The sequence below is a fragment of the Gorilla gorilla genome, chromosome 12 (assembly GCF_029281585.2).
Source record: "Gorilla gorilla gorilla isolate KB3781 chromosome 12, NHGRI_mGorGor1-v2.1_pri, whole genome shotgun sequence".
NCBI classification, from domain to species: Eukaryota; Metazoa; Chordata; class Mammalia; order Primates; family Hominidae; genus Gorilla; species Gorilla gorilla.
In genome coordinates, this window is record NC_073236.2 from 115881801 (window position 1) to 115901696 (window position 19896).

General features: G+C 43.1%; 1 protein-coding gene and 1 non-coding gene across 3 annotated transcripts; one reads left to right on the top strand and one right to left on the bottom strand.

The window, feature by feature from the left end:
* Positions 1-643: 643 nt before the first annotated feature.
* On the top strand, positions 644-18768 carry WDCP (WD repeat and coiled coil containing). Of its 2 annotated transcripts, XM_004028913.5 has the most exons (4): positions 644-761; positions 8547-10382; positions 15130-15247; positions 16950-18768. In XM_004028913.5, exons 2-4 carry the CDS (start codon positions 8565-8567, stop codon positions 17177-17179), a joined length of 2166 nt encoding a protein of 721 aa, XP_004028962.3. In that variant the 5' UTR covers positions 644-761; positions 8547-8564; the 3' UTR covers positions 17180-18768. The 2 variants fall into 2 exon arrangements, with proteins under 2 accessions (XP_004028962.3, XP_004028963.3); XM_004028914.5 differs by lacking the exon at positions 15130-15247 and having other exon boundaries at positions 655-761.
* On the bottom strand, positions 2135-2238 carry LOC115933600 (U6 spliceosomal RNA). Its single transcript, XR_004069470.2, has one exon. It is a non-coding gene; the product is annotated as a U6 spliceosomal RNA (small nuclear RNA).
* Positions 18769-19896: the final 1128 nt, after the last annotated feature.

Genomic DNA, 19896 nt, shown 5'->3' on the forward strand with positions numbered 1-19896 from the left:
ATGAGCCCCAAGGGTGTTCTTCCTCCATTTCCTCATCCCCACTCTCCCGGATGCTTAGGTCCCAGATGAGGTTGTCTGCATCCCTGAAGGTGTTCTGGCTGTGTTGTTAAAGAAAGATGATTGTCAACTGTACTGTGAAGGTCAGGACGTGGAATTCCTCAGGTCTGAAGAAGCCTAAGGGAAGCACTAAATCCATAGGCTGTGGCCAGAGCAGGCACGCTTAGGGTCGGTGTAGAACAGGGATTTGTAGCTGGGACAGGCCCATGCAGCGGCTTCAGCTGAATGCACAGTATTTTGTGTACAGATAAGAACATTTTTCTGAGAGATTTTATCAGATTTTAAAGAAGGTTAAAAAGCCGTGATGATCCTTGGGCTCCTGGACTCCTTAGACAAGAGAACCGACGAGAACTGGGGAAAGAGCTCAAATGCTTAAGGGAGGGAAAATGTGGCGGGCTTGCGGTCGGTGGTTTTACGGGGACTACAACTCCCAGCGATCCGTGCGGCAGAGCCAGAGCTTACTGGCCAGTGGGACGAACCCTCTGCTAATGTGCATATTCAAAAGCCAATAGACGGGGCCATCTCGGAGCGTGCCTATCCTATCAGAAGACCACCCACCTATCAGAGGACCGATATCACCGCCCACCTATCAGAGGACTGAGGGCCGGTGCTTCCGGTGGCTGCCCAGAACTTCTTATCTGCGGCGGCGTGATGTTGGGCGGCCACCGAGAGACTGGTGTTTTTGTGAGGCAGTGAGACCTAAGGTATTTCATCTCCACTGCTGCCGGGCCTGGCGGGTGTGGGGAGGCTGTAGGGGGTCAGGAGGGAAGTGGACCGCCTCTTGGTGGGTAGGGGGCGGGAAGAAGGAGATTCAGGCGTGCAGAGAGGATGAGGAGAATGGGGCGGGCCGCGTGTGAGGGGTCGCGGGATGAGGATCGAGCTAGGGGTGGGTGTAAACGAGGGATTATGACCGTGACTCGTGAATAACACTCCTGGGAATATGTCCCAAGGAAGTCATCCAAAGTCAGGAAATGCTTTAAGCCTTAAGACCTCGGTCCGAGCGTTATTTATAGCGGGTAGCGGGATAAAGTTGGGTACAGCTAGGAGCAGTTCAGTACATTATGTCACTTCACTGAGTGTATGTGAAGTGGCCTCTAAAACTAATTTATAAAACTTTTAAATAACATAGGGAAATGCTAATATATAGTGTTAGATGAAAACCGTGATACAAAGTTGCACAGTATAACTGAAAAAGTTTGACAGCCAAACTATGCATAGAAGAGTCTAGAGGGATTAGTCGTAATTTTCTTTGGATGAATGTTTTTTCGTTAACTCTTCTTAATTTTTTTCTTGTGTATGATTTTTGTTTCCAAATAAGTGTAAAGAACTTGAAATCATTTTATAGTGGAAATACAATAAACTTGGAAAACAAGTTGGGGGAGGGATGTACTTTTGTTTAAACCTGCTGGAAATGCCAGTTCACCTGAATCCCTTGATTCTCGTCATGAGTTGTCTTTAAAGAAGATGAAAAACAGAATTAAATGGTTATATACTGAGCACCGGCTCTTAGTTTTCTGACCACCTCTCCGGAGACCTGAACTAATACAGTGGTCTTTTCCCTCCTAAAACACCCAGGGTTCCTGATTTCATGTTCTCCAAAAACTTATACTCTGGAGATTGTGAAACAATAGGTATACAATTAGTTTCAGGCAAAATCAGTAGCGTTGGGGAATGCCTGAAGAGCATTTAAACCTTGGTCCTCCTGGCCCTCTGATCTTATACAGTGAGGTTCTCCACTGCCTTGACTTTAATGATTAACCCTATGTCAGTGATTTCCAAATCCTTACCTCTGACTGCCTAAGGTACATTGGTACCATGTAGACATCTTACATGAAGCACATGTTAATTTCAATTTGTCACATACTACACACGTTCCTCCCCTACTGCCCCGCCCCCACCTCCCCAACAGGGTCTCACTCTGTCACCCAGGCTGGAATGCAGTGGTGTGATCATAGCTTACTGTAACCTTGAACTCCTGAGCTCAAATCCTCTCAGCCTCCATAGTAACTAGGACTGCAGGTGTGTGACGCTGCACCCAGCTAATTTTTATTTTTATTTTTATTATTTTTTCTTTTCCTTTTTTATGAAACGCTTCACAAATTTGCAAGTCATCCCTGTGCAGGGGCCATGCTACGCTCTGTATCATTTCAGTCTTAGTATATGTGCTGCCAAAGTGAGCACCCACCTCATTTTTTAAAATTTTTCTGTAGAATTGGGGTCTCCCTGTGTTGCCTAGGCTGGTCTTGAAATACTGGCATCAAGTGATCCTCCCACCTCAGCCTCCCAAAGTGCTGGGATTACAGGTGTTAGCCACTGTGCCTGCCCTTCCTTTCCTTTCTTCCTTCCCTCCCTCTCCCCCTTCCTTCCTTCCTTCCTTCCTCTCTCTCTTTTTTTTTTTTTTTGAGATGGAGTCTTGCTCTGTCACCCAGGCTGGAGTGCAGTGGCGCAAACTCGGCTCACTGCAACCTCCGCCAGCCGGGTTCAAGCGATTCTCCTGCTGCAGCCTCCCAAGTAGCTGGAACTACAGGCACACACCACCACGCCCAGCTAATATTGTATTTTTAGTAGAGACAGGGTTTCACCATGTTGGCCAGGCTGGTCTCGAACTCCTGACCTCAGGTGATCCACCTGCCTCAGCCTCCCAAAGTGCTGGGATTACAGGCATGAGGCACCACACCCAGCCTGCCCTGCCTTCCTTGCCTTTGAAACATGCTCTGGTTAATGGTTCAGCAGTTTCTCAAGCTAAAAATCTGGGTGTTATCCTTAATTCTTTTTTCCTCCTCACTACTTATATCCTATCGATATCACTGTCTATTCCATCTGCCTTAGAAGCATCTCTTGAATATGGCCTTCCTTCTCTACTGAAATAGTTGCAAACTTGCTTCACTTTCACTTTGTGGCATTCAAATTACTTGTCAACTTTCTTCCTTCTCAGGTCCATTCTGCATATTGTTACTTGAATATATGCTGGTTCCCCCAAGATTCCAAATTCCTCAGCATGCCCTTTATGATCAGAGAATAAACTTAGAAAGATATATCAATATCTGATAATATAAGGTTTTAAATGCCTTGTTAAGACATTTTGAGGCTTTTTTATATACTGTAGATGTGGGGATTCATCAAGGGTGTTTATGCAGAAGAGCAAAATGATCACCGCTGTGCTTTTTTTTTTTTTAAAGATAATTCTACCCAACAACACGTAGTATGCAGGCTCATTTGGAAAGTAGAGACTGGTATCAAGGGGACCTCTCCTTGTTTTACCCTAATAAAAAGGGAGAAGTCAGAACCTGGGCTAACACAGGAGTAGAAAGGAATGGAGCAGATTTTTGTAATTATCACTGCGTTTTTGAGAAAAATGTGCCACATTTCTTCTTGTTACCGAAGATGACAATATTAAAATTCATTCTTCTAAAAACCTCAGTAAACTGGCCCATGTAGTGGCTCACGCCTGTAATCCTAGCACTTTGGGAGGCCAAGGCAGGAGGATCACTTGAGGTCAGGAGTTCAAGACCAGCCTGGCCAACATGATGAAACCCGGTCTCTACTAAAAATATAAAAATTAGCTGGGCATGGTGGTGGGCCCCTATCCCAGTTCCTTGGGAGGCTGAGGCACAAGAATCACTTGAACCCAGGAAGCAGAGGTTGCAGTGAGCCCAGATCATGCCACTGCACTCCAGCCTGGGTGACGGAGCAAGACTCCGTGCCCCCACCCCCCCCAAAAAAAAACCTCAGTAAACTTATTCTCATGTTTGTTTTTCTCTTATTCCCAAATCCTTGTCTTGTGCTACCCTGGCCACACACACCCTCATTGACATTAGACAGAATTTGGTATCCTAAAATATATAAATCGACTTGGGTGTAATTGGCCCATTAGGAATTTTCTCTGCCCATGAAAGTGTATCATGGCATTATTTATCAATAAAATTCTTTTTAAAGTACATAAGTAGATATTAGGGGGAAAACATTATTATCTTTCATAAGACCAGTGGGATAGAGATCACAGTTTTCTTCATTAGTAATGACTGGACTTTTTTCTCCATTTAGCAAGCCGCTGCAGAACCACTTAATCTGACATCATATATAAAAGCATAATAGACCTTTTTTTTTTTTTAAGTCAAAGATCCTAAGAGCAAGGACAAAGCTAGCAAGGAGATATGCGAAATAATTTACAGATAAGCAAATCACCAGGTTGGTAGAGAATACATTTCATTGGATTGAGAGTCTGAAGACAACTTCTCAAGTTCTGCCTTTGACACTTACTCAGTAAAACAAGGCTGAAAAATGTCATTTAGATTCAGTGACAGGGAAGCACTGGTGGCCTGGTGAGAGATGTTTTGGAGAAGAAATTGGAATGGAATTCATTTTAAGTATATTAAGAAGAGAGTGAGTGGTGAAAAATATGAGTACTGCCAGTTTACACAACTATTTGATAACTAATAAGGTTAAACATCACTTTATATATGTTTGTAGATTGTTGGGGGGTTTTTTGTTTTGTTTTGTTTTAAGTAGAGACAGTATCTTGCTGTTGTCCAGGCTGGTCTCTGGTCTCGAACTCCGGGCTCAAGTGATCCTTCTGCCTTGGCCTCCTAAATTGTTGGGATTACAGGCATGAGCCGCTGTGCCTGGCCAATAGTCATTTTGCTTAGTTTTGTTTTTGAGACCGAGTCTCACTCTGTTGTCCAGGCTACAGTGCAGTGGTGCCATCTTGGCTTACCGTAACATCTGCCTCCCAGGTTCAAGCAATTCTCGTGTCTCAGCCTCCCAAGTAGCTGGGATTACAGGAGTGTGCCATCACTCCTGGCTAATTTTTTTGTATTTTTAATAGAGACGAGGTTTCGCCATGTTGGCCAGGCTGATCTCGAAATCCTGACCTCAGGTGATCCACCCGCCTTGGCCTCCCAAAGTGCTCGGATTAAAGGCATGAGCCACCTGGCCCAGTAATTTTTTTTTTTTTTTTGAGACGGAGTTTCACTCTTTTTGCCCAGGCTGGAGTGCAATGGCATGATCTCAGCTCACTGTAACCTCCGCCTCCTGGGTTCAAGTGATTCTCCTGCCTCAGCCTCCTGAGTAACTGGAATTACAGGCATGTGACACCACGCCCAGCTAATTTTGTATTTTTAGTAGAGACGAGGTTTCTCCGTGTTGGTCAGGCTGGTCTCGAACTCCTGATGGTCAGGTGATCTGCCCGCCTTGGCCTCCCGAAATGCTAGGATTACAGGCGTGAGCCACCGCGCCTGGCTCTGGCCCAGTAATTGTTTTTATACTAAATTTTTTTTTTTTTTTTTTTTTTTTTTTTTTTGAGACAGAGTTTCACTCTTGTTGCCCAGGCTGGAGTGCCATGGCACGATCTCGGCTCACTGCAACCTCCACCTCCCAGGTTCAAGCGATTCTTCTGCCTCAGCCTCCTGAGTAGCTGGGATTACAGGCATGCGCCACCACAGCCAGCTAATTTTTTTTTTTTTTTTTTTGAGACGGAGTATCGCTCTGTCACCCAGGCTGGAGTGCAGTGATGCGATCTCGATTCACTGCAACCTCTGCCTCCCGGATTCACGCCATTCTCCTGCCTCAGCCTTCCGAGTAGCTGGGACTACAGGCGCCCGCCAACACACCTGGCTAATTTTTATATTTTTAGTAGAGACAGGGTTTCACCGTGTTAGCCAGGATGGTCTTGATCTCCTGACCTCATGATCCGCCTGCCTCGGCCTCCCAAAGTGCTGGGATTACAGGCGTGAGCCACTGCGCCTGGGCAATTTTTTGTATTTTTAGTAGAGATGGGGTTTCTCCACGTTGGTCAGGCTGGTCTTGAGCTCCTGACCTCACGTGATCTGCCCTCCTCGGGCTCCCAAAGTGCTGGGATTACAGGCGTGAGCTGCCACACCCAGCCTTTATACTAAAATTAGTCTTTCTCAGTCTGTGTTTATTATTGCAACATTTTATTCTTATATCCATTATTATATATTTATGTATCCACTGATTGATAGTATTTCAAAATATAATTTTCCTGAGGCAGTTTTTCATTTTACATTAAATAGTATTTTTTATGTTTATATTTCAAAGTGAGTATTCAGGTATTACAGCTTATCCAAATAATGTCCTTATTCTCCCTACTGACTATATGTATCTTTTTTTTTTTTTTTTGAGACAGAGTTTCACTTTTATTGCCCAGGCTGGAGTGCAATGGCGCCATCTGAGCTCACTGCAACCTCCGCCTCCCCTCCCAGGTTCAAGCAATTGTCCAGCCTCAGCCTCCCGAGTAGCTGGGATTACAGGCACCTGCCACCGAGCCCGGCTAATTTTTGTATTTTGAGTAGAGATGGGGTTTCACCATGTTGGCCAGGCTGGTCTCGAACTCCTGACCTCAGGTAATCTGCCTGCCTGGGCCTCCCAAAGTGCTGCGATTACACTTTGGGTGTAATGGGTGTAAGTGCTGGGTGGCTCATGCCTATGAGCCACCATGCCTGGCTACCCCATTTTTTGTTTAAAAGAAAAGCCATAACATGTAAAATCCTGTATATCTTTGTGTCTTTCTTTAACATTTTCAGAGGCTACACACCAAATTGTTAATGATGCTTTTATCAAGACTTCGAAATGTTGGAAAGGAGGAGGAGCTAAAGGGGCTGGCACTGAGTAGGAGGGAACAGTTTTTTTTTTTTTTTGGAGATAAAGTTTTGCTCCTGTTGCCCAGGCTGAAGTGCAATGGTGCAATTTTGGCTCACTGTAATCTCTACCTCCCGGGTTCAAGTGATTCTCCTGCCTCAGCCTCCTGAGTAGCTGGGATTACAGGCATGCGCCACCATGCCCGGCTAATTTTTGTATTATTATTAGAAACAGGGTTACACCATGTTGGCCAGGCTGGTCTCAAACTCCTGACCTCAGGTGATCCACCCGCCTCAGCCTCCCAAAGTGCTGGGATTACAAGCATGAGCCACCGTGCCCAGCCTAAGCATGTACTTGTTTTTTGTTGTTGTTGTTGTTTCTTTTTTGAGGTGGAGTTTCGCTGTTGTTACCCAGGCTGGAGTGCAGTGGCACGATCTCAGCTCACTGCAGCCTCTGCCTCCCCAGTTCAAACGATTCTCCTGCCTCAGCCTTCTAAGTAGCTGGGAGTATAGGCATGCAACACCACACTTGGCTAATTTTGTATTTTTAGCAGAGATGGGGTTTCTGCATGTTGGTCAGGCTGGGATCGAACTCCCAACCTCAGGTGATCCTCCCGTCTCAGCCTCCCAAAGTGCTGGGATTATAGGCGTGAGTCACCACGCCCAGCCCTAAGCATATGCTTCTTTAGTGATTCAAATGCCTGGGGGAAAAATATTCAGGGTGAAAAAATGAAGATAATACTTGCCTAACCTACTTTACATTATTGTAAAAGATTGTTGTAAGATAAAATGCAGTAGGGAATGTGAAAATGTTCTGAAAATTATTAAGTGCTGTTGAATAAGATGAAGTAGAAGTAGAAATAGAAACAGTGATTTTTGAGTGTCATTTCAATAGAGGGATAAAAGCCACTTTGGAAGGATTTGAAATAAGTGCTAATAAAGTCAGAGATGTGCATATCAGTTATTCATTGATTTGGCAGTGAAAGGACGAATAAAAATTAGATGATGGAGGAGACTTTTCTTAAGTTTTTAATTGGAAAATTTTCTAACTTAAAAGTTGAAAGTACCATAAATACTAACATAGCCTCAATCTAGACTCTACGATTATTAACATTTTGCTACATTATGTTTTCTTTCTGTGTGTCTATAGAAAATTTGGGTTTTTTTGGTCAAACCATTTGAAAGCACATTGTAGGCATCATGACATTTTACCCCAAGTGCTTCAACATGCTTATTTAAATAATAAGGACCTTGTCCTGCATAACCACAATACCATGTTCACACTTAAGAAAATTAATAACTCTGGCCGGGCGCGGGGGCTCACGCCTATAATCCCAGCACTTCGGGAGGCTGAGGCGGGTGGATTGCCTGAGGTCAGGAGTTTGAGACCAGCCTGGCCAACATAGTGAAACCCCGTCTCTACTAAAAATAAAAAAAAAAATTAGCTGGGCCTGGTGGCAGGCACCTGTAATCCCAGCTACTCTGGAGGCTGAGGCAGGAGAATCGCTTGAACCCAGGAGGCAGAGGTTGAAGTGCGCCGAGATTGTGCCATTGCACTTCAGCCTGAGCAACAAGAGCGAGACTCCGTCTCAAAAAAAAAAAGAAGAAAAATAATAACTCTACAATATTTTCTGATATCCATTCCATACTCAGATTTCCCCAGTTCTAAAAATCTTCATTAGGTAGAAGATTTTATTTCTTCAAGATCCAAAGTATATACATTGCATTCACCTGATAGCTCAGTAGTCTCTTAATTTACAATACTCCCCCTGTCCTTTTGTCTCTCCACATTATTAACCTGGGAAGGGGCTAAGCCGTTGTCTTACAAAATGTCCTACATTCTAGATTTGTCTAGATTTCTCATGGTGTAACTTTCCTTCTTAATCATTTCAGGTAACCTTTATCAAAAGGATGGAGTTGGGAAAAGGAAAACTACTCAGGACTGGACTGAATGCGTTGCATCAAGCAGTGCATCCGATCCATGGCCTTGCCTGGACCGATGGGAATCAAGTTGTCCTAACTGATTTGCGGCTTCACAGTGGAGAGGTCAAGTTTGGGGACTCCAAAGTCATTGGACAATTTGAATGTGTCTGTGGGTTGTCCTGGGCCCCACCTGTTGCAGATGATACACCTGTTCTACTCGCTGTCCAGCATGAGAAGCATGTCACTGTGTGGCAGCTGTGTCCCAGCCCTATGGAGTCAAGCAAATGGCTGACGTCTCAGACTTGTGAGATTAGAGGATCACTACCTATCCTTCCCCATGGCTGTGTGTGGCACCCAAAATGTGCTATTCTGACTGTGTTGACTGCTCAGGATGTCTCTATTTTCCCTAATGTTCACTCTGACGATTCCCAGGTAAAGGCAGACATCAACACCCAGGGCCGCATTCACTGTGCATGTTGGACCCAGGATGGCCTGAGGCTGGTGGTGGCAGTAGGCAGCAGCCTGCATTCTTATATTTGGGACAGTGCTCAGAAGACTCTTCACAGGTGCTCCTCCTGCCTGGTGTTTGATGTGGACAGCCACGTCTGCTCCATCACAGCAACTGTGGACTCACAGGTTGCTATAGCTACTGAGCTTCCATTGGATAAGATCTGTGGCTTAAATGCATCTGAAACCTTTAATATCCCACCTAACAGTAAAGACATGACTCCGTATGCTTTACCAGTTATTGGTGAAGTACCCTCTATGGATAAAGAGGCAACTGATTCTGAAACAAATTCTGAAGTATCAGTTTCTTCTTCCTATTTAGAACCTCTGGATCTAACTCACATACATTTCAATCAACATAAGTCTGAGGGTAATTCTCTTATTTGTCTAAGAAAAAAGGACTACTTGACAGGAACTGGCCAAGATTCTTCACATTTGGTCCTTGTGACCTTTAAGAAGGCAGTTACCATGACAAGAAAAGTCACTATTCCAGGCATTCTGGTTCCTGATCTGATAGCATTTAATCTTAAAGCCCACGTAGTGGCAGTGGCTTCCAACACTTGTAATATAATTTTGATCTACTCTGTCATTCCATCTTCAGTCCCAAACATCCAGCAAATTCGATTAGAGAACACTGAAAGACCAAAAGGGATATGTTTCTTGACAGACCAACTATTACTAATTTTGGTAGGAAAACAAAAACTCACTGATACAACATTTCTTCCTTCTTCAAAGTCTGATCAGTATGCCATTAGCTTGATTGTTAGAGAAATAATGTTGGAAGAAGAACCTTCAATAACATCAGGTGAAAGCCAGACTACCTACTCTACTTTCAGTGCTCCGTTAAATAAAGCAAATAGAAAAAAGTTAATTGAAAGTCTTTCCCCAGATTTTTGTCACCAAGACAAAGGGCTATTGCTGACAGTTAATACCAGTAGTCAGAATGGAAGGCCTGGAAGAACACTTATTAAAGAAATCCAGAGTCCTCTGTCTAGTATCTGTGATGGCTCTATAGCCCTAGATGCTGAGCCTGTTACCCAGCCAGCATCACTGCCCAGACACAGCAGCACACCAGACCACACCAGCACACTGGAGCCTCCTCGTTTGCCTCAAAGAAGGAACTTACAAAGTGAAAAGGAAACTTATCAGCTGTCTAAGGAAGTGGAAATTTTATCTAGGAACCTGGTTGAAATGCGACGGTGTCTTTCTGAACTTACAAACCGTCTGCATAATGGGAAGAAATCCTCTTCAGTGTATCCACTCTCTCAAGATCTTCCTTATGTTCGCATCATTTACCAGGTAAATTCTCCTTTGAGGAACTACCACTATACATAAAAGCTCCTGCAGCCGGTGAGTACTGCAAGAAACGTATTGATGAGGAAGATGGTGCTCTAACTGAACTTCACTAAGCTGGGCATGTTATGTTACAGGCAAGTTTGTACACCTTTGCAGGTTGGTTGGTTTTTAGCCTGCCAACCAGATAGGCGCACGTATCAGTCTGCATCATGATTTTATCAGGTGCATGGCGTGGAAAAATAAATGTCTGCACTAATTCGGGCAATTTATGTTTAGAAAAAAAATTAATCATGTTATTTCATTGTGACAACCTTTTCCTTATATAATAGAGATACTCCTCCAGTTATAAAAAAAGGTTATGTTGCTGGGCTCCATGGCTCACGCCTGTAATCCTAGCACTTTGGGAGGCTGAAGCAAGTGGATCACCTGAGGTCAGGAGTTCGAGACCAGCCTGGCCAATGTGGTGAAACCCTGTCTCTAACAAAAATATAAAAATTAGCGGGGCATGGTGATGGGCGCCTGTAATCCCAGCTACCTGGGAAGGCAGGAGTATCACTTGAGCCCGGGAGGCAGAGGTTTCAGTGAGCCGAGACTGTGCCACTGCACTCCAGCCTGGGCAACAGGGCAAGACTCCGTCTCAAAGAAAAAGGAAAAGGTTATGTTCATTTAAAATGTTTTGATGCATTTCTTTATGCATGCATGTCCAAACATTATATAAGTGGGATCATATTATACATGTTTTTATCATGGACACTTTCCTCCTATATAAAATATGGCCTTGCCCCATCTTCCCCTTAATCCGCTGCAACCAGCAGCTTAACATGGATCCTTTCGTGACTTTCTCCATGCTCACATGATCTAACACAGGTCTTTGTGTACATAGATATATAGGTATGTGGGAGTGGTTTGTCATTGTTTTTACAAAAATGGGGTGATATGGTGCACTCTTTATTTCATACTGAGAGTATGCTCTTTATTTAGCCATTCCCTTGTTGATTGACATTCACTTTGTTTTTAGTTTTTAGCTACTCCAAATGATGCTGCAGTAGTACTCTTATATGTATCCATTCATATTAGTACCTTTATTTCTGTTGGATTGGTTCCCAGAAGTAGAAATGCAAATTTGAAGAGTATATGTGTTTCTACTTTTAATTGAGTTACCAGATTGCCTCTCAAAGATTTTTACTTAACAATGCATCATCACACGCCCGCCAGCTATGTATAAGGCTGTCCTTTTCCTCGTATGTCACCAATCTGATCAGTGATCCTCCTGCTTCAGCCTCCTGAGCAGCTGAGACTACAAGCACATGCCACCACACTTGGCTAATTTTTTTTTTTTTTTTTTTTTTTTTTTTAGCAGAGACAGGATCTTGCTATGTTGCCTAGGCTGATCATGACCTCCTGGGCTCAAGTGATAGTCTTGCCTCAGCCTCCCAAAGTGCTGGGATTACAGGTGTGTGCCACTGCATGTGGCCCCAACCCTACATTTTTTTAAAGAGGATTTTTGCCACATTAACTACATGGAGTTTTCAGTAATAGAGTTTTAATTTTTTTTTTTTTAAGTCACAGCTTTGCTGTGAGGAGCATTTTATTTTATTTATTTATTTATTTATTTTTGAGACGGAGTCTCCCTCTGTCACCAGACTGGAGTGCAGTGGCGTGATCTCAGCTTGCTGCAACCTCCAACTCCCGGGTTCTAGCAATTCTCCTGCCTCAGCCTCCCAAGTAGCTGGGATTACAGGCACGTGCCACCACACCTGGCTAATTTTTGTATTCTTAGTAGAGGCGGGGTTTCACCATGTTGTCCAGGATGAGCTCAATCTCCTGACCTCGTGATCTGCCCGCCTTGGCCTCCCAGAGTGCTGAGATTACACGTGTAAGCCACTGCGCCCGGCCTAATTTTTTTTTAATTAAAAAATTTTTTTTTACTTTTTTTTTTTTTTTTAACTATAGAGACAAGGTCTTGCTATGTTGCCCAGGCTTGTTTGGAAGTCCTGGGCTCAAGCAGTCCTCCTGCTTCAGCCTCCCAAAGCGCTGGGATTACAGGCGTGAGCCACTGCACCCAGCCATAGTTTTGATTTTTTTAAAATTATTTTATTTATAAATGTGATAACTGCTTTGGATTTCTTTCCTACTATGACTTTTTAAAGAGTTTGTTTTCTTTTTCTTCTGTCTTTTTTTAATACGTAATTCATTTATTTGGTTTAAAAAGCAAAACTGTATTTTAATAAAAACTGTATACCAAGAACTCTTACTCCTACCCTATGTTTCTTCAGCCTGTTCTCCTTTCCTCCTTTAGGTAACCATTTTTATTTTTATTTCTTTATGCAGATACTAGCAGACTTTAGTTATGTATTTTTATTTCCCCTTTTGTTACACAAAAGGGAAGGTGATATATACACCTTTTCATTTTCCATTTAATAGTATGTCCTAGAGAGCTCTTTATATCAGCACACAGAGCTCTTTTTTCATCTTTTTTTCCACAGCTGCGTAGTATTTTTTTTTCCTAATTACAAAAGTAATATATACTTGTTGAGGAAAAAAATTTTACCATTACAGAAAGTAAAAATTTTCCATAATCCAACTTTAGAGAAAATCACAGATATAGCTAAATATTTTATTAGATGTTAGATGTAAATATTTCCATATTTTTTCTGTACATTTATCTAATCCAAAAAAAATCTAATTGCTTATTTTAAAAATATATTATTTTTAAAATTTTCTTTAAATAGGCTGTTTTACTTGCAAACAATAATATATCTTTCTGTTTTTAAAACACTTGTAAAATTTTATATTTTTAAAAACTAAGGTTAAAACAACCATGTTTGGCCAGGCACGGTAGCTTAAACCTGTAACCCCAGAACTTTGGGAGGCCGAGATGGTGAGATCGCTTGAGTCCAGGAGTTCGAGACCAGCCTGGGCAGCATGGCAAAACCCTGTCTCTACCGAAAAATACAAAAATTAGCCAGCCGTGATGGCACCCACCTGTATTCCCAGCTACTTGGGAGGCTGAGGTGTGAGGATCACCTAAGCTGAGGAGGTTGAGGCTGCAGTGAGCTGTGATCGTGCCACTGCACTCCAGCCTGGGAAACAGAGCAAGACTCTGTCTCAAAAAAAACAAAAAGTTTTGTTGCCCTTTCAGTTCCTCAGTTTTTTAGTTTATAATTATGTCATCCAACCAAGCTGTTGTCAGTAGTTATCTCTGGAGGATAGAATTTTGGGGACTTTACTGTCTGCATTATATATTTCTGTTATACTTTTATTTTATTTATTTATTTTTAGATAGAGCCTTGCTTTGTCACCCAGGCTGGAGTGCAGTGGCGTGATCTTGGCTCACTGCAACCTCCGCCTCCTGGTTCAAGCGATTCTCTGCCTCAGCCACCCAGATAGTTGGGATTACAGGTGTGCACCACCACACCCAGCTAATTTTTGTATTTATAGTAGAGATGGGGTTTCACCATGTTGGCCAGGCTGGTCTCGAACTCCTGACCTTAAGTGATCTACCCGCCTTGGCCTCCCAAAGTTCTGGGATTACAGGCATGAGCCACCACACCTGGCCCTATTATACTTTTAAAAAATTGATCATGTATTCCTTTTGTAATGAGAAAAGTAAAAGTTACAAAATAATCAAAAGCAAGAAATAGTTTCCCCTGTAATTTCAGAAATTACATTTCATAAGATGTGAAATAAATGATTAGTTGGTTTTGACTTTTACAGTTGATTCCTGTGACTTCATTTAAAAATATTAGTGGACATATTCTTTGAGTGGTTCATCCTACCACAATGATGTATAGTTTTATTTTCTTTTTATGAGATGGGGGTCTTGCCATGTTGCCCAGGCTGCTCTCCAACACCTGGGCTCAAGCAATCCATGCACTTTGGCCTCCCAAAGTGCTTAACAACAAAATAAGTTAGACACATAACTTATACAACTGTCCTTTATTTATTTATTTATTTAGAGATGGAGTCTGTCTCTGTCACTCAGCCTGGAGTACAGTGGCACCTTCTCAGCTCACTGCAACCTTTGCCTCCTGGGTTCAAGTGATTCTCCTACCTCAGCCTCCGGAGTAGCTGGGACTACAAGTGTGTAACACCATGCCTGGCTAACTTTTTTATTTTTTGTAAAGACAGGGTTTTGCCATATTGCCCAGGCTGGTCTTGAACTCCTGGGCTCAAGTGATCTGTCCATCTTAGCCTCCCAAACTTTTGGTACTAAGGGGTGAGCCACTGTGCCCAGCCAATTTTTAATGACTTTAAAATTTACAAATCATTTATTTTTATTTGTGCTTTTTCTAAGCTATGTGAATTTTGACCATGGTTTGTTTATTTTATGCAAATCCTCTGCTACTCTACCACTTAGGACACTCTCGGCATTTTTTTTCCTGATAAACCATGAGGTGTCTTAGCTATATCTGAAACAGCCAAGAAGGTGTTCTTACCGTCAGATTGTGTCTCTCAGGCTGCTGTGCATCATCCTTTTAGTGTTATTAGTTGTATTCTAGGAGAGCCAGTTCCTAGTGATGAAGAACCCTGAGGAAAGAGTAGAACAAAAGGAAAAATAAGGCTGTTTTGTTCGGATTTTTTAGTTGTGTTAAATAATGCAGCAAAGAGCTCCTTAAAACTGAAGTCCAGTTGATTAGTGGTAATAGATAAGAATTTTTTTAAAAACTATTTACACATTTCTTTCTTAAGAAATGTTAACTCCATTACTTCTGCAATCAGTTTAACAACTTTTATTTTTTATTTGCAGAAACCTTATTATCTAGGTCCTGTTGTTGAAAAAAGAGCGGTGCTTCTCTGTGATGGTAAACTAAGGCTCAGTACAGTTCAGCAGACTTTTGGCCTTTCTCTCATTGAAATGCTACATGGTAGGTCGTGCTCAGAAATTGAACCTACTTAACATCCTTGCCTCCTCCACCATCTGTTTTAACTACACCGGTAATGAAAATGAGGGATACCAACCATTCAGTAATTCACTGGATAACAAGTAATTTATTATTATTATTATTATTGAGACAGGGTCTTGCTCTGTTGCCCAGGCCAGAGTGCTGTGGTGTGATCATAGCTCACTGCAGCCTCGAACTCCTGAGCTCAAGCAATCCTCCCATCTCAGACTCCCAACTAGTGAGAACTATAGGTGTTCACTACCATGCCCGGCCAAGTTTTGTTTGTTTGTTTGTTTGTTTGTTTGTTTGTTTGTTTGTTTTTTGGAGATGGAGTCTTGCTCTGCCACCCGGTCCTGGAGTACAGTGGCGCAGTCTCAGCTCACTGCAACCTCCGCCTCCCGGGTTCAAGCAATTCTCCTGTCTCAGCCTCCTGAGTAGCTGGGACTACAGGCGCACGCTGCCATGCCTGGCTAATTTTTTGTATTTTTGTAGAGACGGGTTTCACTGTGTTGCCCAGGCTGAGCTCAGGCAACTCCTGAGCTCAGGCAATCCGCCTGCCTCGGCCTCCCAAAGTGCTGGGATTAAAGGCCTGAGCCACCGCACCCAGCCTCAGCCAAGTTTAAAAAAAAAATGTTTGTAGATAACGGGGTCTCACTCTCTTGCCCAGGCTGGTCTTGAACTCCTGACCTCAAGTGATCCTCCCACCTTGGCCTCCCAAAGTGCTATGATTACTGGCATAAGCCACCACACCCAGCCTTAACAAATATTATTAATTGCCTACTATATACCCAGGCCTAGTATAGGTGCCAAAACATATGGAAAATATGCACCCTGCCCTTAGGGAACTTACAGCCTAGCTGGAAAAGTTAAATGTACATATGAAAAAATTAGAAAAGACTTACAAAGCAGTATATAACAACTGCAAGGAAGTAACAGAAAGCCTCATTTATTTCTGTTGCACTAAAATGTAAAGATCATAGCAGCATTGCAGAATGTTTCTTTCTTTCTTTTTTTTTTTTTTGAGACCGAGTCTCGCTCTGTCACCCAGGCTGGAATGCAGTGGCATGATCTCGGCTCACTGCGACCTCCGCCTCCTGGGTTCAAGCGATTCTCCTGCCTCAGCTTCCCTAGTAGCTGGGACTACAGGCACATGCCACCACGCCTGGCTAATATTTTGTATTTTTAGTAGAAATGGGGTTTCACCATGTTAGCCAGGATGGTCTCGATCTCCTGACCTCGAGATCTGCCTGCCTTGGCCTCCCAAAGTGGTGGGATTATAGGCGTGAGCCACTGCGCCCGGCCTACAGAATATTTCTTTGAGGAGCTGCCATTCTAATATGGAGTAAACATGGATGTTCAAAGGATATTCCTAAGTGGCAAGGGACTGAGTCATGCCAGATTCATCAGATGTGGAGCATGGTTGTTTTCTTATGCCTCATTCTTGTAACAGTAGCCACCACACTGAACATCAAATATCATTTCATTTTTTCACCTTTTTCTCCTACCTGACCCTAAGTAATACCCAGTCTTCCCAATACCCCATTCTCTGTAAAATCTTACAAGGATTGAGTTGAATATTATCAACTACTATATTCCTTCACTCAGAAAAAATAATTTGTAGTCATATGTTTCATCATAAGAATAATATATACTAAATTGCCTATGTATTTATTTTTATTTGCAGATTCCCACTGGATTCTTCTCTCTGCTGACAGTGAGGGCTTTATCCCGTTAACCTTCACAGCCACACAGGAAATAATCATAAGAGATGGCAGCCTGTCCAGGTCAGATGTCTTCAGAGACTCTTTTTCTCACAGTCCAGGTGCTGTTTCTTCTCTTAAAGTCTTTACAGGCCTTGCTGCCCCCAGTTTAGATACCACTGACTGTTGTAACCATGTAGATGGCATGGCCTGATATCTGCATTGTCCTTGCTGTGTAGCTCTTCAGATGAGACCATTACAAACAAGGCCTGCTTGACACTGTGGACACTCGCCAATGAGATTCCCACTGCACTCAGGCGAAGCACTTGCCATGGTCGGCTCTCCTGGTTTCCCCCCGTTTCCCCTGAGCTGAGGCTCGCTGCTGTGTAGCAGAGCTCAGTCTTTATTAGATGGCTCCGAAAGTGGTGTTTATGTATTCATGACTGTGTGGTTTTGACTAAGGGCAGAATTCCCAGAACAAAGCAATATTATGGTGCCATATGGATGGTGTTTTATGGTTTCTCTGAGGCTTTGTGTCCCTTGTCCAAAGCTGCATTGAAGCTGTCTTAGGAGCACTTAAAAGATACCTTGGCATTGTTATAGGTCTTTTTCTTGGCTTCAAGAGGAGGTTGAGGAGTCTGCTGGGGGGCATGTGCTCTAGCATATTAACCTCAAACCAGCAAGAATTAGCAGAGCTCCAAGGAGGACCAGAGACCCACTGGCTTCTGCTCTCAGGAACAGGAAGTGGCTCTGATGTTGCCTGGACCTCCCAGAATTTAAACCTAACCCTCTTGCTTCCTTAACAAATTCTGGCTGACGAAGGTCCAGGTACTCTTAAAAACTGGCCCTGGGAAAATTTTGAATGAAATTTCAAGGGAATTTGTCCCCTCTGGGCTCCACTTGAGGTTGTGCCGATGCTGCTACCACACTGTCGAGCCCAGGTAAGTCCTACTGCAGGATTTTGTGCTGTGGCCACTCATGAGTGTCCCTGAAATAACTTTTTTTTTTTTTTTAATCCAGTTTTGGGATCATGCAACTTTCCTATTTTTCTCCCAGTAGTCAGCTCCCTTAGTTAACTTGTCACTTTAATTTGATATTTTTATTTTCTCTCCTTTCAAGTCTTAGAGACCAGCAGAGAATCTGTGAGAGAAAGTATTTCAGGAAGTTAGAAATTTAACCGAATCCGAGGTAGTCCTAAAAAGTGCCATTTTGTTTCACTTATGGGCTAAAGTACCAGCTTAGTCAGGTAAGAGCCCTGACCCCCTTAAGATGGTAACACCACTTCTCACTGCCTTCAGATGGAATCACAGATTTCAGTCACGGCGCATAACAAATTGATCAGTGAGTGGCTAGGCATCTGCAGATAAATTGTTTCAGCCATAGAAGCTCCATTAGCACATATGCTTCCTTTTCCCCCCTTCCTTTAAAATCATCTGGAAAGAAACTATTTTGTGCCCTTGGGGACTCCTGTCTGTCTGTTACAGTTTACCAAGATGGAGCTGGGTTAGGAAAGAAGTGAGGGCCCATTTTGTGGTTCAAGTGCACTAGACAGCTGCTGGGGTAGGAAGCACAGGCAATGTCTGTAATCAGCAGTGGGAGAGCGGTGACTGAGAACAGTCTGAGGCCTGGCTCCACTTGGAAGTATCTGGGGTGCGATGAAATCACAATTATCTTGAAGCCTAAAGAGGGAACTACAAGACTGTTAACTAAGATCAATGTGGGCACCTAAAAGGGTATGTTAAAATCACCATTTCTCAGGTCAAAATACTGTGAATAAGTCTTCAATAAAATCACTGATGGTTATTGTGGCTGTTTTGGATGTTTTGGTAGTATTTTCTTTGCGATTATTACTGCTATAGAGGAACCGGCAATAATCTTGCAGTTATATATGCATATGTTGTCTGTATTCCGTCTTCTGGTGGACAGTCCAGAATATAAATGGTTCTTTACAACAAATCTGATTCCATGACAACTCTCATACAAGAGATGTTTCCTTGACCTCTGCTATTATTACAGTCACTGGAACAATAGAAAATAATCTCATATTTGCTGGCTTTGGAGGCAGGGAGAGAAGAGCTAAATTCTTCAAAGGATTGTTTAATGTTCTACAGTCATGCACCACCTCGCCTGGCTAATGCTTGTATTTTTAGTAGAGACGGGGTTTCACCATGTTGGCCAGGATAGTCTTGAACTCCTGCCGGCCTCCTCTTTCTTTATACCTTGTGTGTTGGACAAACATTTTAATTTTAAGGAAGCCACACATTTACCTATCTTCCTTTTTATGGAAGTTTTGTCTTCACATTTATGTCTTTAATCAGTATTCTGCTGGATAATTTTATTTGTTTGGGGGGTTTTTGTTGTTGTTGTTGTTGTTTTTTGAGACGGAGTCTTACTCTGTCGCCCAGGCTGGAGTGCATTGGCACAATCTCGGCTCACTGCAACCTCCATCTCCCGGGTTCAAACCATTCTCCTGTCTCAGCCTCCTGAGTAGCTCGGATTACAGGTGCCCGCCACCACACACATCTAATTTTTGTATTTTTAGTAGAGATGGGGTTTCACCATATTGGCCAGGCTGGTCTCAAACTCCTGTTCTCAAGTGATCTGCCTACCTCAGCCTCCCAAGTGCTGGGATTACAGGCATGAGCCACTGAGCCCAGCCTCTGCTGGATAATTGAGGGGCCCCTCTGCAGAGTTCCTGACTTCATGCTCTGCATTGCTCTGTGTGGTAAATTTCATTTGCCAGGTTTTTTGTGTTCTTTTTTTGAGACAGAGTCTCTCTCTGTCGCCCAGGCTGGAGTGCAGTGGCGTGATCTCGGCTCACTGCAACCTCTGCCGCCTGGGTTCAGGCGATTCTCCTGCCTCAGCCTCCTGAGTAGCTGGGATTACAGGTGCCTGCCACTGTGCCTGGCTAATTTTTGTAGTTTTAGTAGA